The following is a 24,225-nucleotide window of genomic DNA, read 5'->3' as shown; positions in this document are numbered from 1 at the left end:
TATTTAAAAAGTTTGAGGACCACTGTAGAGGTTATTGAATCCATTTTACAGATGAGGAAACTGAGACCTAGAGAAACAGTGAGTACAGCAAGTATGTCTGAACTAGGTTTTAAGCTCTCCTCCTCACTCCGAGTCCCACGTTCTGAGAACTAAGGCAGGGCTGTCAAACTCGAAGCTGACGGGGAGAGTTGGGGAAAGCCTCGCAAAGGCGTGTGGATTTCGTTTTTAACCGCAGCGGTATGTTTTGTTGTGCTTTGTTAAATATCTCCAGTCGCCTTTTAATCTGGTTCTGGGAGCTCGGGAGTGTAGCGGGCCACGAGCGGCTGGTCCCCGTGGCTCCCTCGGCACTAAAGCACCTCGCTAAGGGATGGCTCCGCAGGACTGGCTAAGTTAATAGCCCAGGGGGCTCGGCCCCTGCGGAATATTCTCTCCTTCCGTTTGCGTTCTAATTGGGAAGGCCCTCGCAGGGCGGCCTGACCCGGGAGGAATGCCTTGGCTTGGAGTCGGACGGAACGCTAGCTCGGCGGGCCTTCGCTGCTGCCCTGGCCGCGGGCCTCAGTTCCCCATCTCTCGGACGAGGGGGCGGGACCGGGCCACCGTAAGGCCTTCCCCAGGCAGCATTTGGGATGCTCGGTCCCCGTGAGCGCATCCCCCGCGCAGCTCCGTGAGGAGCGTGTCCTTCGGGAAGCAGAGCCGCTAGGACCCGGGAGGATGAGCCTGCCTCTCTACACAACTCCAGCGCTTCCGGCCCCTGCCCCAGTCCGGGAGGAAAGAAGGGAGCTCCCAGGCCCTCGCAACGCGCCCGTGCACGCGGCCAAGCTGCTCAGGGGGCCTCCTTGTGCGCGTGCGCGGGCGATGGCTCGGAGGAACAGCTCGAGCCTCCGCCGGCGGAGCGCGCGCTGCCGGCGTGAGAGCCAATGGAACAGGACGAGGAGCGCGCGCCCCACGAGGGGTAACGGACGCTGCGCGGCTCGAGTCCCCACCGCTAACCTTCCCCCACCCGGGAGGGACCAGCCCCTGCCTCTGGCCCCTGTCCTAGGAGGGGGCACCCCGGCATCTCTGCTTTCACACGAGGGGTGTCCCCCAGGGAACCTTCCCGCCAGGAGAGGGGGACGGAGGGGGGTGGATGCTCTGCTTTCCCACGGGACGCGTGCTTTGAAAGGGGCCTCGCTTCCCCACAAAGGACTGGGGGGTGGAGTCCGCTTCCCCCCAAAGGATAGCAGACGTCCCCTGGGACTGGATCTCTGCTTCCCTAAAGGGCAGCTCCTAAGGAGAATGTCTCCGTAAGGGCGTGGGGAGAGGGTCCCCCCAGGGGGCCCGTGGGAATCTCCATTCCTCACACAGGGAACCCTGAGACAGTCTGTGCTTCCAAGGGGACCCTGGGGAAGGGGTCTGTCTGTCCACCCAGGAGGATCTGTCCCACTCGCTCTCTGCTTTCATGGAAGGGGGATCCTCACACAGGGATCCCCTGAGGGGGCTTCTGCTTGTACCCAGGGGGACTCCTTCAGACTGCTTCCCGTGTCTGTTTGCCACTTCGAGAAGGACTGGGGGTCTCTTCTCTTTCATACCAAGGGGCTACCACGCTCCTAGAGTCTCTGCTTCCAGAAAAGGAAGCCCCCTGGCAAGAAGGAGCCTCTCCCTTCCCGGCCTCTGAACCCATCCAAACTGACCCTACAGAGTGCCATTCCTCCTCCCTGCCTCAGCTGGCTTTCCCAGCACCTCAGAGGGCCCCTCTCTGAAGGGGATTCTGTTCCTTCTCTCTCCAGTGGTTCTCAGTGGAGCCACTAGTGACTGCCTCACCCGTAAGTATATCTGAACCTGTCTCTTCTAGGGGATCTGATCAGCACCGGGGAGTGGCTGCAGTGACCACTGGCTTCTTTCCTCCACAGGGCAGTTAAGGAGACAGAATGGTGCCCGACTCACATGCAGCTGACAGTCCTCCGGGCTCAGAATCTACAGGCCAAAGGACGCTCTGGACTTAGCAACGCCTTTGTGATCATTCGGCTCCAGAAACAGAAGTACATGACCTCGGTGGTGCGGCACAACCTGAGTCCCGAGTGGAAAGAGGACTGCATCCTTCAGCTGCCCAGTAAACTGGATTTTGGGGAGGATCCTAACCTCATCTTAACAGTCAAGCACCATTCCCAGTGGTTTGCAGACCAGTTCCTGGGCCAGATAGCCATTTCTCTGAAGCAGCTTTTCCAAGACAAAACCAAGAGGAACAATGAGTGAGCAGAGTTGGCTTTTCCCACACACTTAAATGGGGAGATTTGAGAAGTTTGGAACTCTTCCTCATTCTGCTGAATCAGGCCTTTGCTTCAGCAGGAGGGAGTAGGGGTAACAGATGAATGAACAAAGATGTATCATCATACCAAGGTCAATATCCACTGTCAGGGTGTCAGTTTAGGATGAAGACCTTGTAAATTAGCAGGGCTATCACGCTAGAGTAAAGCAATCCCATTTTTATCAACTGTTCCCTCAAAAGATAAAATGGACATTTTATATCGGGGATCTCCTGTTATGCGTAGCTGCTTTTGGTAAAAACCACATACTAAACCAATCTCTTGTACCCATGAATGTTTTCCATTTCCATGAAGGTTCAAAGGAAGTTGTAATTGTTTTGGAAAGTGGCTATGTAATCCTAGCATGGGAAACTAAATAAAACCCAAAAAATAATTTTAATTTGAATTATGCAGTGGTCCTCAAACTTTTTAGATAGGGGCCAGTTCACTGTCCCTCAGACTGTGGGAGGGCCGGACTGTAGTAAAAACAAAACCTCCACCCCTCAGCCCATTTGTCATATAACCTGGCAGGCCGCATAAACGTCCTCAGCGGCTGGAAATGGCCCATGGCCATAGTTTTAGACCCTTAGTTTCCCTGCTGCTACCTACCATTAACAATTTCTCCACCAGAGGAAATTCCAGTGAGTCTGTTACCTGAGCTGGTAAAAGGTTAAATGAGGGAAGAAGCTGAAATTATCAGCTTTAATGAAATGTTTGACTACAGATTCATGAGTTTGTTTTCCAATACCATCGGTAAGCAAGAGTGGGCTGTAAATATTACTGGGAATATACTTCAGCAATAGGGGAAAAAATCTAAAAATTTCATTTTTAGTGAAGGAAGAATCTGTTAAGTAGAGGAAATTGAGAGCAGGGATCAGGATATTGAAAGAGTATAACAATGAAATTAATGGAAGGAGGAATATAGATTCCTGGTGATCAAAAGAAAGGAAAGGAATGGAGTAATGGAGGCTTGTTACTTCTAGAACTTTATATGTCCTCGTGTAAAGGGAGAACAAAGAGGATAATATATCATGTCACCTATTTAATCTCTGATTAATTTGTTTCTATAGGGCCACTTGTATGAGAGAATCTTTTGTTGAGCAACATGTTACTCATTTCCTTTAAATCAAAGAGACATTTTTATTGAGATAGAGAATGTGTTTGGTAGCAGACCCTAAAACATAGAGGGGAAATGAAGGTAAAAGAGGAAGCTGGGTTTCATGAAGCTAGGAGGGAATTCTATTTTAGCTGCCTGAAAGAAGATCCATTTTATGTGTAGGATAAGATTTCAGTGGTTGTGGTATCATTGGCATAGTATGTGGGCAATTCTTAAAATGCCAGAAACCAATTCAAAGTAGCATGGTTGTGCTAGCTTCCAGTAACTACTTGGGAATTTTCTTCATGTAGGTGGTTCATCTTGCAGTCCAAAAGCAGGAAGACCAACAAGTACCTTGGGCGTCTACAACTCAGTATTCAGTTCATGGAGATTTCAGGCCAGGACAGGGAACCAGTTTTTCCAAAAAACAGTGGGTCATGGTCATCCTTTGGCAAACTCCACAGCAGATTAATGAACAAGAGAAGCAAGATTTATAAAGCAAATTCCTTTCCTATGGTAAGAATCTGTGTCTCCTAACATCTTTGCTTTCTTATCTTTTCAGTTTTCCCCATATTTTTAAAGAACCTGTTACACATAAGTCTCTTTAAGAATGATATAATTCTGACCAGTATTAAGGTAAATGGAAATATGAAAGGTATACCCTTTAAAGTATACCACAGTATAGGGATTATGGGGATGGTGCAATTAGTCTTAAGCAGCTCTTAAATCACTGCAACATTGACCTTTACACAGGGACAGAATTTCTTTTAGGACCAAAACTTGGGTAATTTTGAACTAATAATCATTAGGATTTTGATCCCTCAGCCTTGAAGCTAATTTACCAGATTTCAATTTAGCAAACTGCCAGATGACTATGAAATATACTTTCTACCTTACATGAAACAACAGGGTTGTCACATGTACAAAGATCCATTATTCTCTATTTGTTCCCTGTTTTAGTCCAGTATTGGTGACTATAGCTATGTTAATGAATCAGAGAAGGCATCAATTATTGCTCCCAGTTCTTCAGGACATACATTTTCAGCTAGAGGTGAGTTGTTATTGAGTGGATTCTTTTCTCTAATTTGATTAATCATAATAACTAAGCTTAACCTTAGGTTAGTGGTTTACTTCTTGTTCTTCCCTACCATTTCCATACCTCCCCTCTGGTGCTATCAGTAACCTGTTCTCCTTTGAAGTTTATTCCATCAGTCCATATATCACCCTATCTAAATCCTTGTTGCATGCAATCTTCTATTGACTCCTAGGTCATTCCTTCTTCTTTCTCAAGGAATTCAGTAAAAGTCTTCCTCTCTACTTTAATCCCTACTTTATCCCTACTTACTTACTTACTTACTTACTTACTTAGAGTTGGGAATATTAATTCTGATGTCCCCTCAAAAACCCCGGCCCTCTAGTTCAACAACCCCTTCAACTCACATGACTTAACCTTTACCCCATTGCTACCACAGAGGTGATCATACCCTTGATTTCATCATTAGCTGATAGAGATATCTCTGTAATCTAGAACTCTCAAATTCCTCACTAATATTGCAAACTCTTTTCATTACATCTCTCTCTTCCTGTTTCCCTTCTCTTAATCCCTTTCTATGCCCTCATCTACTTCATCCCTACCTACTTTTCCAATCCATTCCCCCATTCTGTTTTCATTTTCCTCTGTTCCCATGTCTTGAGGACTTTGTGACCTTCTTACTCTCTAGCGTTTCTGATTCATACTTTACCCACGCCCAATCATGGCTTATTCCTAATATCTTCCTTCTCGTTTCCTTTTGCTGTAGAATACTAATTAAGCCCCAATACAATTTTTATGTTACTCTAATCTCGACTAGCTCTCATCACTGCAAGGCAGTCCTTATCTACTGACTCCTCATCTGTTGCCTGCAAACATGCTCACATTTCCCCCTAAAAAAAACACTTATCCTTACCATCCTTTCAAGTATCATTCTATATCTTGCCTTCATTTCACAGCAAATCTCCTAGGAAACAGTGCCTACATTTGTATCTACTTTTTTACTTTCCTATTTGTTACTTAGCAATCTTATCCCATAACTACATTTCTCTAATGATGCTAATGATCACTTTTTTGCTAAATCTGATGGCCTTTTCTCAGTATGATATTTTTACCTATTTGTAGCTTTTGATATTATTTGATATTTCTTCTTCCTGAAAACTATTCCTTTGGCATTCTTGATACATTATTACCTGATTCTCCTATTTGTCCTACTGCTACTACTTCTTTGTTCTCCTTTGCTAAATCCTTATCCATCTCTTGGGGAGTGGAGTGAGGATATCCACAAAGGATGATTATCTAGTGTGTGTCTCTCCACATTCTTTTTTGGTGGTGATTTCACTAACTGCCACAGATTCAATAATCATCTCTATAGAGATAATTATTTTATAGATATAATTGCTATAGAGATGACTCCCAAATATATATAAAACCCTAATTTCTCTACTGAGTTCCACATTATCAACTGCCTGGTAGATAATTTCTTCCTGAATATCCCTTGGCACCTCAAACTCCACATACCATAACTGAACCTATATCTTTGGAGAAGGGGCCTGAACTTGCCTTTCCTCCAAAACTTCTTTCCTGTTTCTGTTGAGTTCACTTACATCCTACCTCTCATTCAGGTTTGTAATCTTGGAATCATTAACCCTTCACTTTTTTCTCACACATTATAGTCAGTCAGTTTACAAATCTTGTCAGTTTTGTTTCCATAATATATTTCCCAAATTGGTCCCCTTTTCTTCTCTCACTATCTTAGTTTAGTTCATTATCTCCTAATCTCCTTACTTGCAATTCTTTTCCTGCCTAATCCAGTCTACACATAGATGCCAAAATCATTTTTCTAAAGCACAGATCTCGCCATGACACTTCTTTGTTCAATAATATTCAGTAGTCCCTGTTGCCTCTAGGATAAAACAAAAACTCTTTAATTTATCATCCCAAAACTGTCACAACCTAGTTAAACTATTATCCAAACTTGGTAATGCATTCCTTTCTCACATCTACCTCTTAGAATCCAAGAATCACCTTTTAAGAGAGGCTTTTCTGATTCCCCATTATTAATTCTCCTCTTTCCCTCTTCAGCTTATCTTATAGTTACTTATCTGGGTATATGTTGTATTTCTCCAGTAGAATGTAAGTTCCCTGAGGGCAAGGGTTAATTTTTCATTTTGTTTTTATATCTCCCACATCCAGTACACTGCATTGTCCATAGTAGACACGTAATAAATGCTTGTTGTTTTTACATTTTACCATTGACAAGCTATACTAACTTTCTGAGTTTTAAGAAAGGCTTTACTCCAAACCAGTTAACTTTGGAGTGGGTGAATTATTGCCTCTAGTTTTTTTGTGTGTTTCTTTCTTTCTTTCTCTCTCTCTTTTTGTTAAATTCATTAGCATCACCTGTTATGCTGGCCCTGGAAACAGATGTCAACACACAAGACACTACTCAAGGCTTGGGGTTCAGACTTCATTCCTGCCAAGAGATATTCCAGGATTTAAATCAATGTACAGATGGTATTAGTTCGATACCAAAGCATTCAAGTAGCTATCCAACCATGTCACCTTCCTTACTCCGGCTGCCACACCAAGAGCCTCCGGACCTGGCCAGCAAAGCACTTACTCCATTCAGCAAAAAGAAATCAAGCCTCCCGAAGGAAAGGGACTGTGAAGATTTTTGGGAGATCTTTTCAGAGAACTTAGACTGTACATCCCAGAATAGTCTACATACTAGCAAGACATACTGTTCATCTTCTCCTTCCTTCTCCCCAGAGCAGGAGGTTCCTAAAGAACCTGTTTCAAAGAAGCAGCAGAATTCATCAAAGGGTTTCCATAATTGCTATGGTTCATGTCTTAGCTGTTTAGGTTTATCCCCCTGATGCATGACTATTCCTGCTGTAACAGTCTTTTTACTTACTGGCTTACATTTAAAAAAACAAAAACAAAACCTTGACTCATATATACATGCTAAACATGGTTTTAAAATGCACCATATTTCATGTAGAAAAAAAATCTCTGTTCCTTCCATCATCTTCCTATTGCTATTCATAGCTGGTACAGGCTTAGTTCTATACAGATTCTAGGGTCCTGACTTGTAACCATATTAGAAATCTACTAAAAAGAGTATTTACCTTCAGTCAGAGAACTCCTCTGACTCCCTCTGTAAGGGATTTCCCTAAAACTCATTTAATTCTGTAATTCATTTACTAAACAGTTAAAGGATGCAGAACAAAAATGCTGGTCAGTGAAAGGTAAGACAAATGTTTGATCTGGTATTCTAAAACCAAGCAGGGGAAATAAGTAAGGGATAGTTTATGCACACACAGCCTTTCTGACTTTGATAAAGATATATACATATATAGCCTGCATGCATATGGATATAGAGCATATTGTCAAACAATGGTCCTCAATAGTACTGTTCACAACTTGTAGTTTAATAAAAAGGAGGACCTGCTCTGAGTGACTGTAGTACCTTTGTCTCCTTGGGTACGTTACTTGTCCTCATCTTTTAAAAAGGGCATTAATTTAAATAACATCTAGTATCTCTTCCAGCCCTAAATCAGTGATCTTGTTACTTAATCTGGATTTTCTTAGTGTGTCATTTCATGTGGACACTTTACAACATGGCCATTTTTACTTTTCTTCTGACTTGACAGCAAATTTTCTTGGTTTATTGGACCAAAGATCATTTAGAATGTCTGTAGCCTTAAAAATTCCATAATGAGACAGATCACTTCTAGTAGCCAGCATTGGAAAGACACTACATATTATTTGTGAGCCATAGTGTAATGTTTTGATTTACATTTAGCCCAGAAACATCCATCTCCTGTAACCTAGACCAGAGGTATTGAACACACTGCTCCATGTGGCGTATAGCACTCCAGAGTCTAAAGATAAACTGGTAAATTTAACAAAATAAAAATACAATATAACATCAATAATTTACATTTTAAAACTTAAGTCCTTATGTACCATCAAGAATCTTAATGTACAGATTAGTGGCCTCTTTTCTGTTTGAGTGCTTAGACAACTTTTCTAGGCCAAATCTACAGAGAATACATCAAGGTTATAAACAAATATTAGTCACTGAATTTAGGTCCTTTGTCCCATTCTATTCACAACAGGTTGTAGAAATGGTGCAATGACATGAAGTCTGCAAGGTTGAATCGAGAGTCCTACCAATCCTCATTTATGTCCAAATTGATGAAATCAGTGGTACGTAACTTATAATGGTACAAAATTTCATGGGAAATGACCTATACTTTAGCAAGAAGAAAGGAATCCTAGATCCTAGATTGGATGTAACCAATAGCTTTTCCCTAATTCCCATCATTCATTGGCTTATTCCTATGAAAATAGAAATATCACTACTTAGGAATATGAAAGTATGTGTTAATACTTAGACAGCAGCAGAAAGAAAGGTAGGTGTAATGAGATAACAGAAATTTTTATGTATTTTTGGAGTGAGCTCCCAAACTGGAAGAGTCCAAGTTGGAAATAAGTTGGGTTCACTTTGCTTTCCAGATCCTACCTCCTGATCTTACTGGTAGGACAGATGGGAAGTAAGCAAATTATCCCCTCAACTCTTACCTTAAATTTTATATATCACCCTACAGCCTTCAGAAAATAAAACATAAAAAGTTTTTGGGATGTGCCTATCAGAAGCTAATAAGGTCACTTGTTCTGGGGTTCTTTGGGGATAAGCTTAAAGATTGACAGAGATCAGTGCAGTGCAAAGGGGATTAAGATTTATTCTTGGTCTCAAAGGGCAGAATTAGGAATAATGAATTTACAATCCATATAGTGCAGACCCTTTTGTTTTACAAATAGAAGTAAACTTGTCCAAGGTGACATGAGATGGTTAAGTAGTAGATTCTAGCTTTAAACCTAGTTCCTCTAAACCCATTGTTTATACTCTGCCACATTGCATTCAGAATAGCTATTTCCTCCTGCATTTTGTCTACTCCACAAGAATGACCTACCAGACAGTATTTAATATAATTATATCTTTGAAAGAAAGACCTAGTATTTACAACAGGGAAACACTTAAAAGTTTTTCCAATACAAATGAGCAAAGTAAGGATGTTCCCCCTCCCTAGTGATTTGATTCTAGAAATGCTAGCTGTAACAGAAATACAAGAGAAACAGAATTGAAGGTATAAGTAATAGCAAAAAGGATACTTAAGAGAAAAATCAGAGAATTGGTAAAGCAAGACTATTTGAGTTAAGTAGCAGAATACAAAATCTACAAAAATCAGTACCACTTTATATGGTACTAATAAAACCCAAAAAATTCAAAATTACAGAATGCATAAAATAGGAGTTAATTTATTAACCCAAGACATAAATACAGCTAGAAAACACTTTGCAGAAGGGAAGACAAATAATTGAAGAGATAATCTGCTCATGGTTGGACTGTGGTAATATAATAAAAACGATACCACCTTATTCAATTTAGTAATTTAGTGGTATACTAATGAAATTACCAAAGAGAAACTATAGATTTAGACAAAATAATTTGGAATACCAAAAGAAATGAGAAAAGTAACAAGGGTACATAGTATTAGTTGCATTTTAGGTCTCTAAACAGTTATTAAAAACAATTTAATTCTGGTTTAAAAAATCCCATTAGAAGAACAAATCAGAAAATCAAGAAAAAGGAATAATTAAGCATGGTAATTCAATAGTAGATGCACGTGGGAATATAGATGCCTAGTGAAGGACTCCTTTTTCAAAGGGAACAGCTGAAAGAACTGGAAAGCAGTTTGGCAGAAATTAGATTTAGACCATTACTTTATAACATAGGCTCAAAATAGATATATAACCTGAATATAAAAGAAACTTATAAAAAAGGAAGTATCTCTTACTTTTTATGACTAGGGAAAGAACTCGGGTTTTTGTAAAAATTTTTTCGATATCTTATTTTTCACCTCCATTTTAAAATATGTCCTCTATCCTTTTCCCTTACCTGGAGAGTTATTTTCTATAACAAAAACAAACAGAAGGAAAAAAAGCAGTTAAACAAAACTAAATACAATAAGTATGTCCTTTGTTGCATGCAATGTTGCATATCTATAATTCCTACCTCTGCAGATGAGGGGAGGGAATTTTTTTTCATCTTTTCTTCTGGGCCTAATTTTGTCTTTATGGTGGTTTGTTGTTGTTGTTGTTGTTTCCATTTAAATCATTTGTCATATTTTTAGTTCTGCTTACTTGGCCTCACTTCACATAAGTCTTCCCATGCTGCTTTGAATCTGTAATATTTTTAAATATATTTTTAAAATTTTATTTCTATTCTGAACTAAACCAAACACTAAATAAAATGGGTATTTATATATACACAGTAGAACAGAAAAAGAAAATTGAACATGAAATTGCAGATCTCTGTTATTGAAACTTTCTTTTTAAGGATATGCTTGAAGTTGTAGTTTTCAAAGCTTTCCTGCTTGTCTGTTTATTTCTGACCTTTTCTGCATTTAAAAAATTCTCAACCCTCTATCCATTTTTTTTTTGGCTATTTGTATTTTCCCTTACCTTCCTCCAATTTACCGTAACTATTGGTGGGGGAGGGAAAGGTCTTGTTACAAATAAGCATAGCCTAAGAGAACAAAGTTAATCCAAGATGTATGATTTATCAATCTTCTGGTATCATAGTTGTTTATAAATCTGAGTTCTCAAGTCATCTTCATAATGGTTTTTAAATAATGTTCTCTTTGTTGCATTCTCTCCATCAAATAACAGATTTTCCCAGGTTTCTCTGAATGCAATGATATTCCATTCCATTCATAGATCATTTTTTAATCCATTCCTCAACAAACCAATATTCATTTAGTTTCCAGTATTTTTGCTAACATAAAAGAACTGACATAATCATTTGTGTGTGTGTATATATACATATATACATATATATATATATGTATATATATATATGCATATATATATGTGGTATGTATATGTTTCTTTTTTTCTTGATCTATTTTGGAAAACAGGCCTAGAAATGGTATAACTGGATTAATGATGAATTACTGAGCTTATCTTCCCAAAGCCCCTCCAACTCTTGTTTTTTTTTTTTCCCCATCAGTTTTGCCAATAAGATGCCTATAAAATCTTATAGTAGTTCTTATTTCCAGTTACCTAATTTTGGTGAACATTCATAATTTTTATGGCACAATAATCCATTGCAATCATGTACCAACATTTATTTAGTCATCTCCCAATTGACAGGCGTCTACATTATGGAGACTGTGGATCAAAGCATAGTATTTTCACTTTTGTTATTGGTGGGGGTTTGTTTTCTCATGTTTTTTTTCCTTTGATCTGATTTTTCTTGTGCAACATGATGAATTTGGAAATACATTTAGAAAAATTGCACATATTTAACTTATATTAGATTGCTTGTTGTCTATAGGAGAGGGTAGGGGAAAAATATGGAACACAAGGTTTTGCAAAGGTGAATGTTGAAAAATAAAGTTATATAAAAAAAGAAAAGCACACTAATACAATATTACTATCCAACTATCTTAGATCTCAATTGGGAGTTATTCTAGGGTAGCCTGTCCATATATTCTAGTAGTGAATCAATTCAAGAAGATCAAAAACAAAAAAGTCCAGTATATTCTAAAATAATCACAGTGGCAATTTTGTAACAAAGAACTAGAAATGGAAACAGATTTGAAATATAATTGAAAAACCTGTGACATGAATGTTTAACTTAATATAATTATACAGTAAGGAATGACTATTAACAAAAGATTCAGAAAAATATGTGAAGATTTTGATGAACTGATGCAGAGTAAAATAAAGCAAAACAAAAAGAATAATGGTCCTGCAGAAAGGATAATGAAACATAACTCCCTCTTCAGGACATGAAAATAGGAGACAATACAAGCCAAAAGTTGTATATGTTGTCAGATTTGGTCACTATTTGGTAGGTTTTTTTCTTAACAGTCTTAACAGGGCAGTCAGGTTGTATGTGGTAGAGGGCAGTTTCCAGGAATGATAGTTATTATGACAAAGGATATCAAGCAAACTAACAGAACTACAATATAAGACTTGACTGAATTTTACCCTTAAGAGAATTGTTTTTCCTTAGAAGAGATGGTTAACTTGGCTTTAACCTCTTTAAGGAAATATGGATGAGTTATTAAGAAAAAAGATTCTGCAAACAGCATTGTTTTAATTGGGTATTAAGGAGAAAAGACTAGTATGGAGAGCACTCGAGCTTTTGGCAGACAAGCATCTATAAAGCGAATAGCATCTGATTAAAGGAATCAAAAGTGATTTAACTATACATTAACTGTACCTGACACATGTCAATCATAGCAAATTGGAAGAAAGGGTTCTAAATCAAAGTATTCAGATTTCACTCAAAGATTGAGGCAAAATCAGAATAGAAAATATATATCTGAAATCTCTTGGAAAGTAATGTCCACCAGTAAGGGGGTTCTTAACAATATGTCTTCTGATATATTTGTTATAAATCATCTTTTCTTAATAAACTTCCCTCCTCATCCCAGCATAGAAAAGATATAACATGGGCAATTTATGCACCAAGATATTTGCTTTTTACATTAAATGGAATAAATATCCCTTTCGATTCAAGCATTATTTTGAAAATTCACAGGCCAAACTTTGTATATAGGTGAGGTATAATTCATACAGGCAAAGCAGATTTATTCCATTTTCCTTGTTAACCTGAAGGAAGTACAGCAGAGGGATTATTGGCAACCATCCTACTAGCCCTAGGAGAAGGATTTGTCAGAAACCTGAGATTGTCATGAAATCCAAATTTGCTTTCTTAGTCATGGCCCACACAATAATAGAAGGCTACATGAGAAGGGATTCAAGTGCTATCTGTCAAGAAAATTGATAAGCCTTAGAATAGTATCCATCTCATCCTAGGAGTGATAATAATAGGGAAGCTTATAGTATTCCCAATTAAACTTAAAACTTTACCCTACTATATCAGTACACATCTGAGATAGGCTTTACATATAAATATGTTAGGCCTAGAACTCAATAGCAGGAAGAAGACTGGGTTATAATTGGGAAAATGCAGTGTTTTCGCAGCTCCCTGGCATAAAATTCCATACATTCACTTGGTGATGCTGTTAAGATCAAAGAGCTGGGAACAGTTCAATGGATAGTCGGTATACGTAGGGCCATGCTATATTTTCACATTTTTAAGTTGCAGGAGGGATGATATTCAGGAAATGTATGTTTGGAAAGGAGCAGAACCTGGTTGTATAGCAAAACAGAGTAGCCAGCCCAAATGTTTCACTGGTATCTATGAAATGTAGAGAGACCTAGCAAAAAGCACACTGAGAAGTACTCTGTAGAGGATGTATGGGAGAACACAGGTATTGCACAAGATAAAAAAATGTTTTGGGATAGGCTCTGCAACAATGGACAGAAAGACTTCAAGCATGGGAACACATCCATTCATACATACACACATTCACACACTGGATCACAGACAAGATAGAACTGAAATCAATGGATAGCCAATATACTCAAATGTATCTCTGTACATATGTAAATATGTAATGAATCACCAGGACACTCCTTGTATACCCATTAAAAAAGATTGTGTTCTCTGAGTAGATTCCAAGTCTCTTTTTCCCATTCTGACTCCTTAATGTGAAGTGATTGATGGAATGAAGGGAAGTAAGCATGGCTGAGAGAACTTAGTTCAGACAGTTGGTGATGGGTCAGAAAGGCCAAGCCTGGAAAAGCTTTCTCTGATAAGTGTCTTCTAGATTTCTCCAACCTTACTACTTCTCATTACTGTTAAATGAGGTAGCTCCATCTTTTTATCTTCAATGTAGTTATCTGGAGCTCCAGCTTATACTCAAAGCAATGCAAATTTTTTATGAAAACTAAATTTTTTTGGAGGCAGTCTCCTTATCATAGCCAGAATGAAAGTATAGTGGCCATTCACAGGCCCAGTTCCACTATGGATCAGCCTGGGAACTGTGACCTTGGTTTCCAAATGGAGCTGCCACTTTGCTGCTTAGGCAGCCTGGTGGTGTCTAGCTATTGTGCCAGATTTGGATTAATGCACTATATCTCAGAGATCCTGAGATCCAGAAGCCTCAGCTACCTCAAAAGAAATTATAGGCATGTGTTCAGCTCTGAAGAACACTTTCATCTTTTCCAATTTATTACCTTGCAATTTTGAGTGGGTGTCAATCTCAAAACCAGAATCCAGGTGGTTAAGATATCATTGGAAAATTCTTAAACTCTTGTCTGCCTCATCAAAGAGGTACTATGAAACTTGTCCCAGGGCCAGGCCTCAAGCATTCTTTCATGAAAGGGCACCTTCCAATCTCCAAGAGTACTCCTAATCCTTGGATGTCACATCAACGTCCTCATCAGTGCCCTGCCTAGCAGCCACCTGCCACTGACTCATGAGCGATCCATTCCTCTTCTCTTCTGCTGTTGGGCATTCCTCCATCTTCTGCCTTTTGTGTTTTGTTCGACGATTTTGGAACCATACTTTGACCTGCAGGAGGAGTCTAGTGAGATTACACCTCCCCAGACTGATAGTCTAACCCGACTCTAATAGACAATATATCCTCTATCCCTTTGTATTTTTGTGTTTAGGGAGTCTAGGGTACTCTACCTCCCAGGGAATTCTTGCACTACATTTCCTCTCACCACATTTGTCTTTTTATTAATACTGATGTCTGGAATAGTGTGCCTCTGGATCCTCCCACTATTCTCTCATCTACCTATTCCCTAATAAAATATTGCTTCTGACAGTCTAAGAAATAAGGAATTTACATGCCTGTGATTAGACAGGACTTGGAGTTTATGCTAATTACACCAAAGAGCTCCTCTGACTTGTCCTTGAGAAGAATATGCTCCTTTTCATTCAAATTCTTGTTCCTGGACATAACAGGGGAACCAGAAGGAGATGTGTAAAGTATAGAAATGACTTCCCTCCTCTTCCCTTCCCCTACACCAAAAAAACAATACCTGAGTTTCCGTTAGACACAAGCTGTTTGCAAGCTGCTTCCTCTCTGCTCCCACTACATAGTGGTTTTTCTCAAAGGTTCTTTCCAGCCGCAGGAGCTGGGATGGGGAGAAAGCTGTCCGGATCCTTTTGGGCTTTCGAGTAAAGGGCCCACAAAGAAGCAGGCTCTCGGGAGAATGGACTTCTCCTGTTTGAAAAGAAAAGCCCCAGTATTCTCTGGTTAACCTTTCCCAGCTAGTGTCCAAGAAACCCCAAATGTTTCTATTTGGTTGTCAGGACAGTATAGAATAGCATCTCCATCCTCTCTCCCCAGTTCCCCAAGGCCTTGCTCTAAGCCCATCCTGGCATTGATGTTTAGATGGAACAATAATAGTTTATATAGCTCCCATATCTATAAAATCAAGTGTTGGATTTAGAGTCCTTAGGATTTGAGTTAAAATCCTATTTTCAATCTCATTGATCTGCATGACCTTGAAGACCTTGTTTCCTCATCTGTAAAATAAAAGTGTTAAAAAGGATGTCTAGAACCCTTTCAGTTCTAAGTCCTAAGACCACTTCTACCAGCTACTACTTTGCCCCCATTGTTAATGCTTCCACAAAGGAAAATGTAGGGCAGAATGAGAATGGAAGTTCCCAGGTTCTGCCAATATTTCTGTGACACTTTCACCACTTCCACTACCTAAATCAAAAGGGATTAGATATCAAATGAGGGAAAATGTGGGTCTAAAGGCACTGTATATGTAGGCGATTTCAGTGGAGTAGAGAGGATACTGGTTGAGGTTGGAGATAAGACAGGGAAAGGAAGCTGTCCAACCTCTGTTCAAATGGCTGCGGGAGGGCACTGGCTGGTAGGGGTTCGTGCTGCTCTGGAGCCTGGGCTACCAGTCTGGCATGCATAGATCCGGTGAGTCGCTTCATCTTGTGTGGGTAACCTCAGGGAAATCCTGTTCTGACACTTTGTGTCCCTGAACAAGTCATTTAACATTGCTAAACATTTTCCTCGTTTATGAAATGGTATCTCATTTACTCCAGCTGCCTCCCAGAATTGTTTTGTTTTTTTTTTTTTTTCCAAAGGAAAATATTTTAGGAACCTTAAATCACTGGTGATAGGAATCATTAGTACCGAGCTTTGGTAAGGTGATGTTTAAGCAGTGCCTTCAGTTCCTAGAAAGGAATATTCTTACCTACAGAATGATCCCAGGGAGATCTATGTAGTGAATGGCAGTGCTCTTACTGGAGCCCAGACACTGACCTGAAGAAGGAAGCCTTGGAAACTTCTCCCTCTCCCCCACCCCTCTTTCCTCCCCTCTACGCCCCCACCTCCCGTTTACCAGCGGTCGTACCATTTCCTTTGGTACCACCCCGGGCCAGGGTCCTCGATCCCCCCCCCCCCCCCCCCCGCCACTCCTTAACGCTCTGCATCCCACGGGGAAACAACTTCTAAATGAAACTTTCCGTCCCCAAAGTGGCCACAGAGCCACTGCGGCTTGTCCTGCTCTGCCCGACAGGATCAGAGGGGGCTGGAATGAGAACCATATGCTTACTGGGACTGGGTCGCGACCGGCTTTTTGTGACCTTGAACAAGCATGTTCCCTCTCTGAAACTGTTATTTCATCTATAAAATAGAAATAGTAATCCTACACCTGCCTCCCCCCGCAGCATCGGCGCGAGAAAAGGAAATTAAGTTGCCCTGGGACAGCTGCAGAAGCTATTCTAGGCGTTAATTGTGCCGCCCCACCCCGTACAAAGTGCCCAGTTCCTGGTCAGAGGGGCTACCAGATCATTCGGCCTCAACTCTCCGTCCCGCTCCCCGAGGAGCGGCCCCTCCCTGACCCAGGGCTCCTTCCCCCGCGAAAGGCAATCCTTTTCCGTGAGCAGTCCAGGAGCGCTGGCTGGGAGGCTTCTAGTGAGCGCCGTCTCCCGGCACCAGCCCTTCCGCGCACACTCCCGATCTCCCCGCTCGCCAGTTACAGCTGGGGCTCTGAGGCACGGAGGCGAAGGGATTCGCTCACCGCCCACGGAGCAGCGAAGCGGCAGGTGCACGCCCAGTACTTTCCCCTGGAGCTGCCTCCCCGCGGCGCGCTCCCCGAGGCTCAGCCGCACTCACCCGGAAAGCTCGGGCTCCACAAGCGGCTTCGGAGAAGCCCGGGGCGGCAGCTGCACAGGTCCCGGGGCGGGGGCGGACCCAGGCGACCGTGGGCTCCGCGCTCCCGGACGGCCGGAGGCAGCAGGAGCAGCAGGCGGGCAGTCCCCCAGGCTGGGGAAGCGTCGGGCTTGGCTGGCGCGGGGCGCAGCAACGGCTCGGCGGAGGTTCCCACAAGCGCCTCGACGGAGAAGCCTCTCCGGGAGGAGGGGAACATGCTGGAGCCCGGGAAAGGCCGACTGGCGCGCCACCTCCTTTCGGACTATCGGGCCCCGACTGCGCTGCATCCGCACTCAGCACCGGGAGTTTGGGGGCATGCGCCAACCCGCCCCGAGGAGGGGAAGGGGACTGGTTACCTCCGCCCAGCTACCCAAGGCCCCCCACCCCGCCCCCACGCACAACCTGGCTCTCCAGCGTTTTTCCCCAGCCCCAGCTTGGGCAGGTACTCGCTCTCTGCAAGGGCCCCTCCCCTCAGATCCCAGCGGATCTCCACCACCTCCAACAAGACCTTGTCTGTCACAGTTCCATCCTGACAAAAGATCTGCAGTCTCCCTTCCTCTGAAACTGCTGCAGAATTCAGAATCTCGCCCTCTCCGGGCTGGAAACAAACTTCCGACGTGGTTTTGCTCTGTATATAACTTTCTACAAGATCCTTCTTTTAAGCCATTATACCTTGGGGCAAAAAACAAACTTTCTCCTCCTAACTCCACTAGAAGTGTCTGCCTGAAACTTTCGACCCATAGAAGTTCTGCCCTGTGAACCAAGAACATCTCTAATTGGGTCTTAAACATAACAGCCCTCTAAACTTGAAGACAGTGACCACGTCCATCTTCCCGTTTCATCTTCCCCGATTTTATCAAAGATCCCCATATTTTCCAAACCTCTCCTCCAGATGATGGTCAATACCCCCTCCACCTCCTGTTTGTCAATGACTCCAAATGGTATATTTCAGGTATGGCCTGGCTGGAGCCTCACTTTTGTCCTTCTGGAAGCACAAGTTTAAGAGCAAAGTTGTTTTTATTGTCTTGCTATCATGTTACACAATTGACTTATGAGTTTGCACTTATGATCCGTTACCTATCCTCATCCAAACCCCTAAAATCTTATAATCCAGCAATTGCTTTAACCCAAATGTAAGATGCTGGATGTTGACTATATCATTCAGTGTGCTTACCCACTTTCATGTCTCTCTCTGGCAAATTTGATAAACATCTATGCTTCCATTCAATGATTAAAAGATTGAACAGAGTAGGGCCAAAGATGGTAACAGTCCTCTAAAGAAAGACCTAACTCAGTATTGTTTTCTCCACCCAACAACAGAATTATTTGCTCTTAAAAGCAGATAAAGGAAAAAAGATTAGTTTCTGGTGGGAATGGGGATAGTTTAATGTTCAATACAACTAATTAGCTCCAGAGGATCTTGGTGAGGGTAGATGGACTTCTGGAACATTCTGGGCTCTGTGTTTCACTGATGGTCTTTAGGTTGTCTGGCATGATGACTGAAGTCCTCAATGCATTCCCAGGGGCTCAGCTTCAACTTTTAATTCGCTGTCTATGTACCTGAATGGGCAAGACTCCTAAGTTTCTGCACTACCAAATGCTACTGCTGCCTTGCTCTCCCATTGCAGCTGTTGCTGACCCAGGTGATATTTCACTATTACTTAGAACCTTTTCATCATGGGCTTGGGCCTTGGCACTTAATTCTTTTCCCATGAATGGACAAAAGATAAGATCTTCTAATCACTGCTTGGTTAAAACTTGTAGTGGCCTGGTTATTCCACAAGATTCCAGTTCTCATAATTTTATTAGTATCATCCAGTTTTTAAACCAGAAGGACATCATAAGAAACTTGATTATCACCTTTCTAAAAATCCAAGATGTGACATTATCCCTATCTACTCCTATATTATATGTGGCTTGAGTGCTGGGCCTGAAATCAGGAAAATCTCAAAATTCAGCTTCAGGCACTTGTTAGCTCTGTGACCCTCAGCAACTCACTCACTCCTTGTTTGCTTCAGTTTCTTTATCTATAAAATGAGCTGGAGAAGGAAATGCCAAATCATTCTACTACCAAGAAAACCCCAAATGGGTCTTGAGGAACTGTAACAATCAAACAGCAACATTGCTATAGTGATCCTCTAATCAAAAGGGAAATGAGATTACCTGGCATAAACTAACCAGCTACCTTGCTGAACCTGTGATGATGCTTTGTAATCACTCTTTCTCTTCCAAATAATCAGAAACCATACTTTAAATAACATATCCTAGAGTTATGTCCAGATTTGAAATCAAGTTCACCAGTTGGCTGATTTTTTAAAAACTATTTTCTTCCTTTTTTGAAAATCAAGGAATCTGCCCTTTCCAGCCCTATCGCCCCTCTCCCATTCTCTTATGATTTTTTCAAAGTCCACTGACAAAAGGCCTAGCATTTGCATCTAGAGCTTCTTTTAGCGTTTTTGATGCAAGTGACCTTCTCCCCTAGAGCTTGTAGTAAATATAAAGGAGAAAGTTGGGCATGGTCTGGTGCCTTGAATTGTGAGCAGATTTCAGAGTTTGGAGAAAAAATAAATGGGCTTCCATGGCTTAAAATACGGAAAGGGAAGTCAGTTCAAGAGAGCTGTGATGCTCTAAAGGATGAAATCTGACAATACAAACAGTTCTAAAGGGGAAGTTGTCTAATGAAAGCTGTGTAGGTACAAAAGGAAGTTATTAACCAACTTAGATTTCAAGACAGAAAATGGAAGCTAAGTCAGGATGTATGGAAGTTGAGCAAGTCACTTAGATCATGAGTTAGAGCTGGATGGGACTTCTGAGATCACCTAGTCCAATGTCTTCATTTGAGAGCAAACAGTTACAGAGAAGTTACTCAAAATTAGTAAAGTTAGTAAAGAAGTAAGGCAGTAAGTAAAATAGTAAGATTTGTAAGGTAGCAAGTAGTAAAGTCAGATTCTCTGATCACTGAAAACCCAGTGATCTTTGCACTATTCCATATTCATTTCATTCTTCTGAGCTTTAGCTTCATCTATAAAATGGGGATAATACCATTGGCACTCCCTATGTCACATGCTTTGTCTGAAAAAAAGTATCTGTTAAATGTGAATAGAAATAGAAGTACCAAAGAATAGCACAGCCACATAAGAACAACATGTCAGAGAGAAATTCAGACGGGGAATAATGGATAAGGAAAGTTCCTGGAGGAAACAGGAGAGTAACGGTATAAAGGGTACAGCCAGAAGAGTTGGTTTTAGGAAGGAGCAAGGGCCCCCTCTTTCTAAGAGATGGGAATGAAGGAGAGGATAGGTGATAATATAAAGACTATGGGTGTATGGATTGGGGGAAAAGGGGAAACTCTTGAGGGATGGCCTCTATTTTCTGAGTAAAGTAGCATATAAGGACATGTGTTCAGAGGGGAACATGGGAAGGTAATAAGGATTTGAGAAGAGATTTGGAAAAACCACTGAATGAAATGATATGTAGGGTCAATAAAGGAAGAATAAAAATTTTGTCAACAATGAGGGTTCATTTGAGATTAGAGAACATGAATTTGTAATGGACCTATTTGATCTGGTGAGATGACTTCCTCAAAAGGCATTCAACAGCTCAAGAAATATATAGAGAGAAAAATAAAAACAATAACAAAAACATATATGGAGAGAAAGCAGGTAGTGGTAGGATGATCTGGTGCTAGAAATACAGGTGCTGAAAGGGGAAAAGAGAAAACACTAAGGAGTTTGATAGGTTTGGACAAAGAAAGAAGAGAAAGAAATAAGCAATTATTATACATCTATTACGTGTCTGGCACTGCACTAAGAGCTTTACAAATATTATCTCATTTGATCCTCACAAACCACTTTAGGAGATAGATGGTGCTATTATACTTTTTGCAATTAGAAAACTGAGGCAGAGGTTAAGTGACTTTTCCAGATAGTTCAATTGTCCAACTCTTCATGATTCCATTTATGGTTTCTTCTTTCTTCCTTTTTCTCTTTCTTTTCTTTCCTTCTTTCCTTCCTTTCTTTCTTTCACAAAAAAAAGATATAGAGGACTTATCATTTCCTTCACCAGCTCCATTTTTTCAAATGAGGAAACTGAAGCAAACAGTTGTGTTACTTGCCCAGCATCACCCAACTAGTGTCTGAAGTTGGAGTTAAATTTAAGTCTTCCTGACTCCAGACCACTGTGCCACCTAACTGCCTTGGGCTGCAGAACTAGCAAGTATCTGAAACACATTGAAATTCTGGCCCAACACACTCTCCACTGCACCATCTAGCTGCCACTAATGGAAAAGACACACGGGTATTATTGGGTTAAAGGGACACAGGAAAACAGAGTCCATTAAGTTTTTCTTCCAGCTTTCAGATTACAGAAAATCAGAGATTAAAGCTTTTGGTCTATATGTTAGATCTTCAATACTATCTACAATACTACATCTTGTACTACATACATATAATATTAACATATTGTAAATCAAGGTAGAGCAGCAGAAAGAGGACCAGACATGGCGTTGGAAGGTCTGGAGCTGCATCCTAGCTGTAACTTATAACAGCTGTGTAATCTTGGGCAAGTCACAAACTTCACTGTGCCTTAGTTTTCTCCTCTGTCATAAATCCCTGCCCTACCTACCTAAAAAGTCACTGTGACAAGAAAGGCACAGTGTAATAGATGCTACTGTGGCATACATGTAAAGTATTGTCAGCAGAGCAGCATCCTCTCTTCAGGGTCAGAAGTAGAATTCTTACAATGTGCAAAATATTGTGCTAGATGCTGGGGATATGACAAAAAAACATTACCCTCAAAACAATTTATCTTTCACTGGAAAAAGTAAATATTTACACAGAGAACGGGAACAAAATACTCTGAAGAGGGAGCTAAGATTAAAAACCCATGAGTATTAGGAAAGGTTTTCTCTACTCTACTCTCTACTCCTTCCAACTTTGCTTAAGATCCTGTCTTTTCCCATCTTTGGGGCTTTGATCTCAGGACCATCTCCCTACTGTTGCTGAGCTTCATCCTTGACCTCAAACACTATATATCATCCTTTTCCTCTCCACCTGCCAAGGATGCAATAGGTTTGCACTCCTTATTGGAGTCCACTATTTCTATTCACTCCCAGAATCACCTGTGATGTTCTCTATTTCCCCACTAAACCACCTTATCATACCTTCTCTTCACCAGCTTCCATTTGCTTTGGGAACAGTAATCAAATTGATAATGCCATTCCTGTCAATCAATTATCCTAATGACTTTACTTATCATATCTATAACTTCCTAAACCAAAAGACCCCTCTCCTGAACACCATTCTTCTACATGAGCTTTCCTCCCCTAGTAAGAAATAAGCTTCTTGAGGACAGGAACAGTCTTGATTTTTGTATTTTTATCCTAGGCACCTAATACAGTGCTTGATACATAGTATTGTTAAATGCTTTTAAATCCCTTCCATCATCCATTTCCCATACTCTCCACCCTTCTAGCAACTCCTTCTTCCCTTAAAAACGCTTATCTGCTCCACCTTTAAAAAAAACAAAAAACAAAAAAAAAACTTGGTTGTTGTCCATTCAAGCCATCATCCCATTTCTCACTTATTATTCAATAATAATGAGTGTTTTAATTCTACCACTTCCAGTTCTTCTCTTTTCCTGCTTGGTTTTATCTCTGATCTAATCCCTGCTTTCAACTGCCCACCTGTAACTGCTTTTATGCATAATCTCCTAAATAGATAAGATCTATGACTTTTCCCAAATCTTTATCCTCTCGGATATTTCTACAGCAATGAACACTTTTGCTTTCTTGGCCTCCATTACTTCCTTCTCCCCCTCCTCCCTCATGAACTACTTCCAAGGGTCTTCTTGTTTCCTTTTGGGTCTCCTTCTCTTTCCTTGCCCAACTGTAGTCCACCTTCCTCTTCCCAAGTGTATCTTCAATTATTTCCTGAGTTTTTCTCTTTTTTTGTTCATTTTCTGTTCCCCCAAAATGTCATGTTCATTCCTGTTCCTGCACTTCTGCTCACCTCTAGCCTAGAATGACCCCTTCTTTTGAATTACAATTATTTGTACTAGACACTTACTAGCTGTGTGATGAGGCAAATCACTTAGCCTCTGCTTGCCTCGGTTTCCTCATCTATAAAATGGAGAAAATAGCACCTATCTCCCAAGATTGTTGTGAAGATTAAGTAATTGTAAAATGCTTGCTACAGTGGCTGACATATAGTAAGTGCTATAAATGTTATATGTTATTATTATTATAGTTGGTGTCCATGTCTTACCTGCCCACTAAACTATGGAGTTCCTTAAGGGTAAGTCATAAATCTTTACTAATTTTATATTTCCCCCAAAAGCCTTTAAAATACCTAGTTGTTGTCTGGAAGTGAATTTTTAATTTTTAATCCTTTCTTCCCTTTCACTTCACTGGATATACCTCTCTCCCCCTTCCCAGCACATGATCATATAAAATTCTGCCTAGGATCTGAGACTGGGCTGGGACTTCATTGTTCATCATGTGTTAAGTCTGGTTTCCCAGAAAAGATGGCCAGAACTCTGAGGATCCTCTATTTTTTGTATCCACCACAAACTGACTGATAAATGCTACCTGATGACCAAAATGCTACATCCCAAGAAATCCATTTCCCCTGCCCTGAGCCATAGTACTCGATTGTGATAAAACAGGGTAAAACAAACTCCCTCAAATACTTTGTCATT

At 40.9% G+C, this 24,225-nt stretch overlaps 2 protein-coding genes across 9 annotated transcripts; one reads left to right on the top strand and one right to left on the bottom strand.

Moving 5' to 3' along the window:
* Nucleotides 1–842: 842 nt before the first annotated feature.
* On the top strand, nucleotides 843–9,058 carry LOC141557116 (rab11 family-interacting protein 2-like). Of its 5 annotated transcripts, none has more exons than XM_074292295.1 (6): nucleotides 898–952; nucleotides 1,767–1,802; nucleotides 1,890–2,228; nucleotides 3,690–3,894; nucleotides 4,339–4,429; nucleotides 6,806–8,363. In XM_074292295.1, the coding sequence occupies exons 3-6, from the start codon at nucleotides 1,924–1,926 to the stop codon at nucleotides 7,285–7,287; spliced, it is 1,083 nt and encodes a 360-aa protein (XP_074148396.1). In that variant the 5' UTR covers nucleotides 898–952; nucleotides 1,767–1,802; nucleotides 1,890–1,923; the 3' UTR covers nucleotides 7,288–8,363. The 5 variants fall into 5 exon arrangements, with proteins under 5 accessions (XP_074148395.1, XP_074148399.1, XP_074148396.1 ...); XM_074292297.1 differs by lacking the exon at nucleotides 898–952 and adding an exon at nucleotides 971–1,283; XM_074292294.1 differs by lacking the exon at nucleotides 1,767–1,802 and having other exon boundaries at nucleotides 843–952.
* On the bottom strand, nucleotides 7,093–24,169 carry LOC141557119 (homeobox protein EMX1-like). 4 transcript variants are annotated; one of them, XR_012486716.1, is made up of 4 exons: nucleotides 17,494–24,169; nucleotides 15,389–15,573; nucleotides 10,494–14,912; nucleotides 7,093–10,391 (listed from the first exon to the last, which is right to left on the bottom strand). XR_012486716.1 is itself a non-coding variant. In XM_074292302.1 (3 exons), exons 1-3 carry the CDS (start codon nucleotides 17,744–17,746, stop codon nucleotides 14,751–14,753), a joined length of 600 nt encoding a protein of 199 aa, XP_074148403.1. In that variant the 5' UTR covers nucleotides 17,747–24,169; the 3' UTR covers nucleotides 7,093–14,750. The 4 variants fall into 4 exon arrangements, 2 of the variants coding, with proteins under 2 accessions (XP_074148403.1, XP_074148404.1); XR_012486715.1 differs by having other exon boundaries at nucleotides 7,093–10,662; nucleotides 14,576–14,912; XM_074292302.1 differs by having other exon boundaries at nucleotides 7,093–14,912.
* Between the last annotated feature and the right edge of the window lie 56 nt (nucleotides 24,170–24,225).

The sequence above is a fragment of the Sminthopsis crassicaudata genome, chromosome 2, assembly GCF_048593235.1.
Source record: "Sminthopsis crassicaudata isolate SCR6 chromosome 2, ASM4859323v1, whole genome shotgun sequence".
NCBI lineage: Eukaryota > Metazoa > Chordata > Mammalia > Dasyuromorphia > Dasyuridae > Sminthopsis > Sminthopsis crassicaudata.
This window is presented reverse-complemented; position numbering and strand designations above follow the sequence as displayed.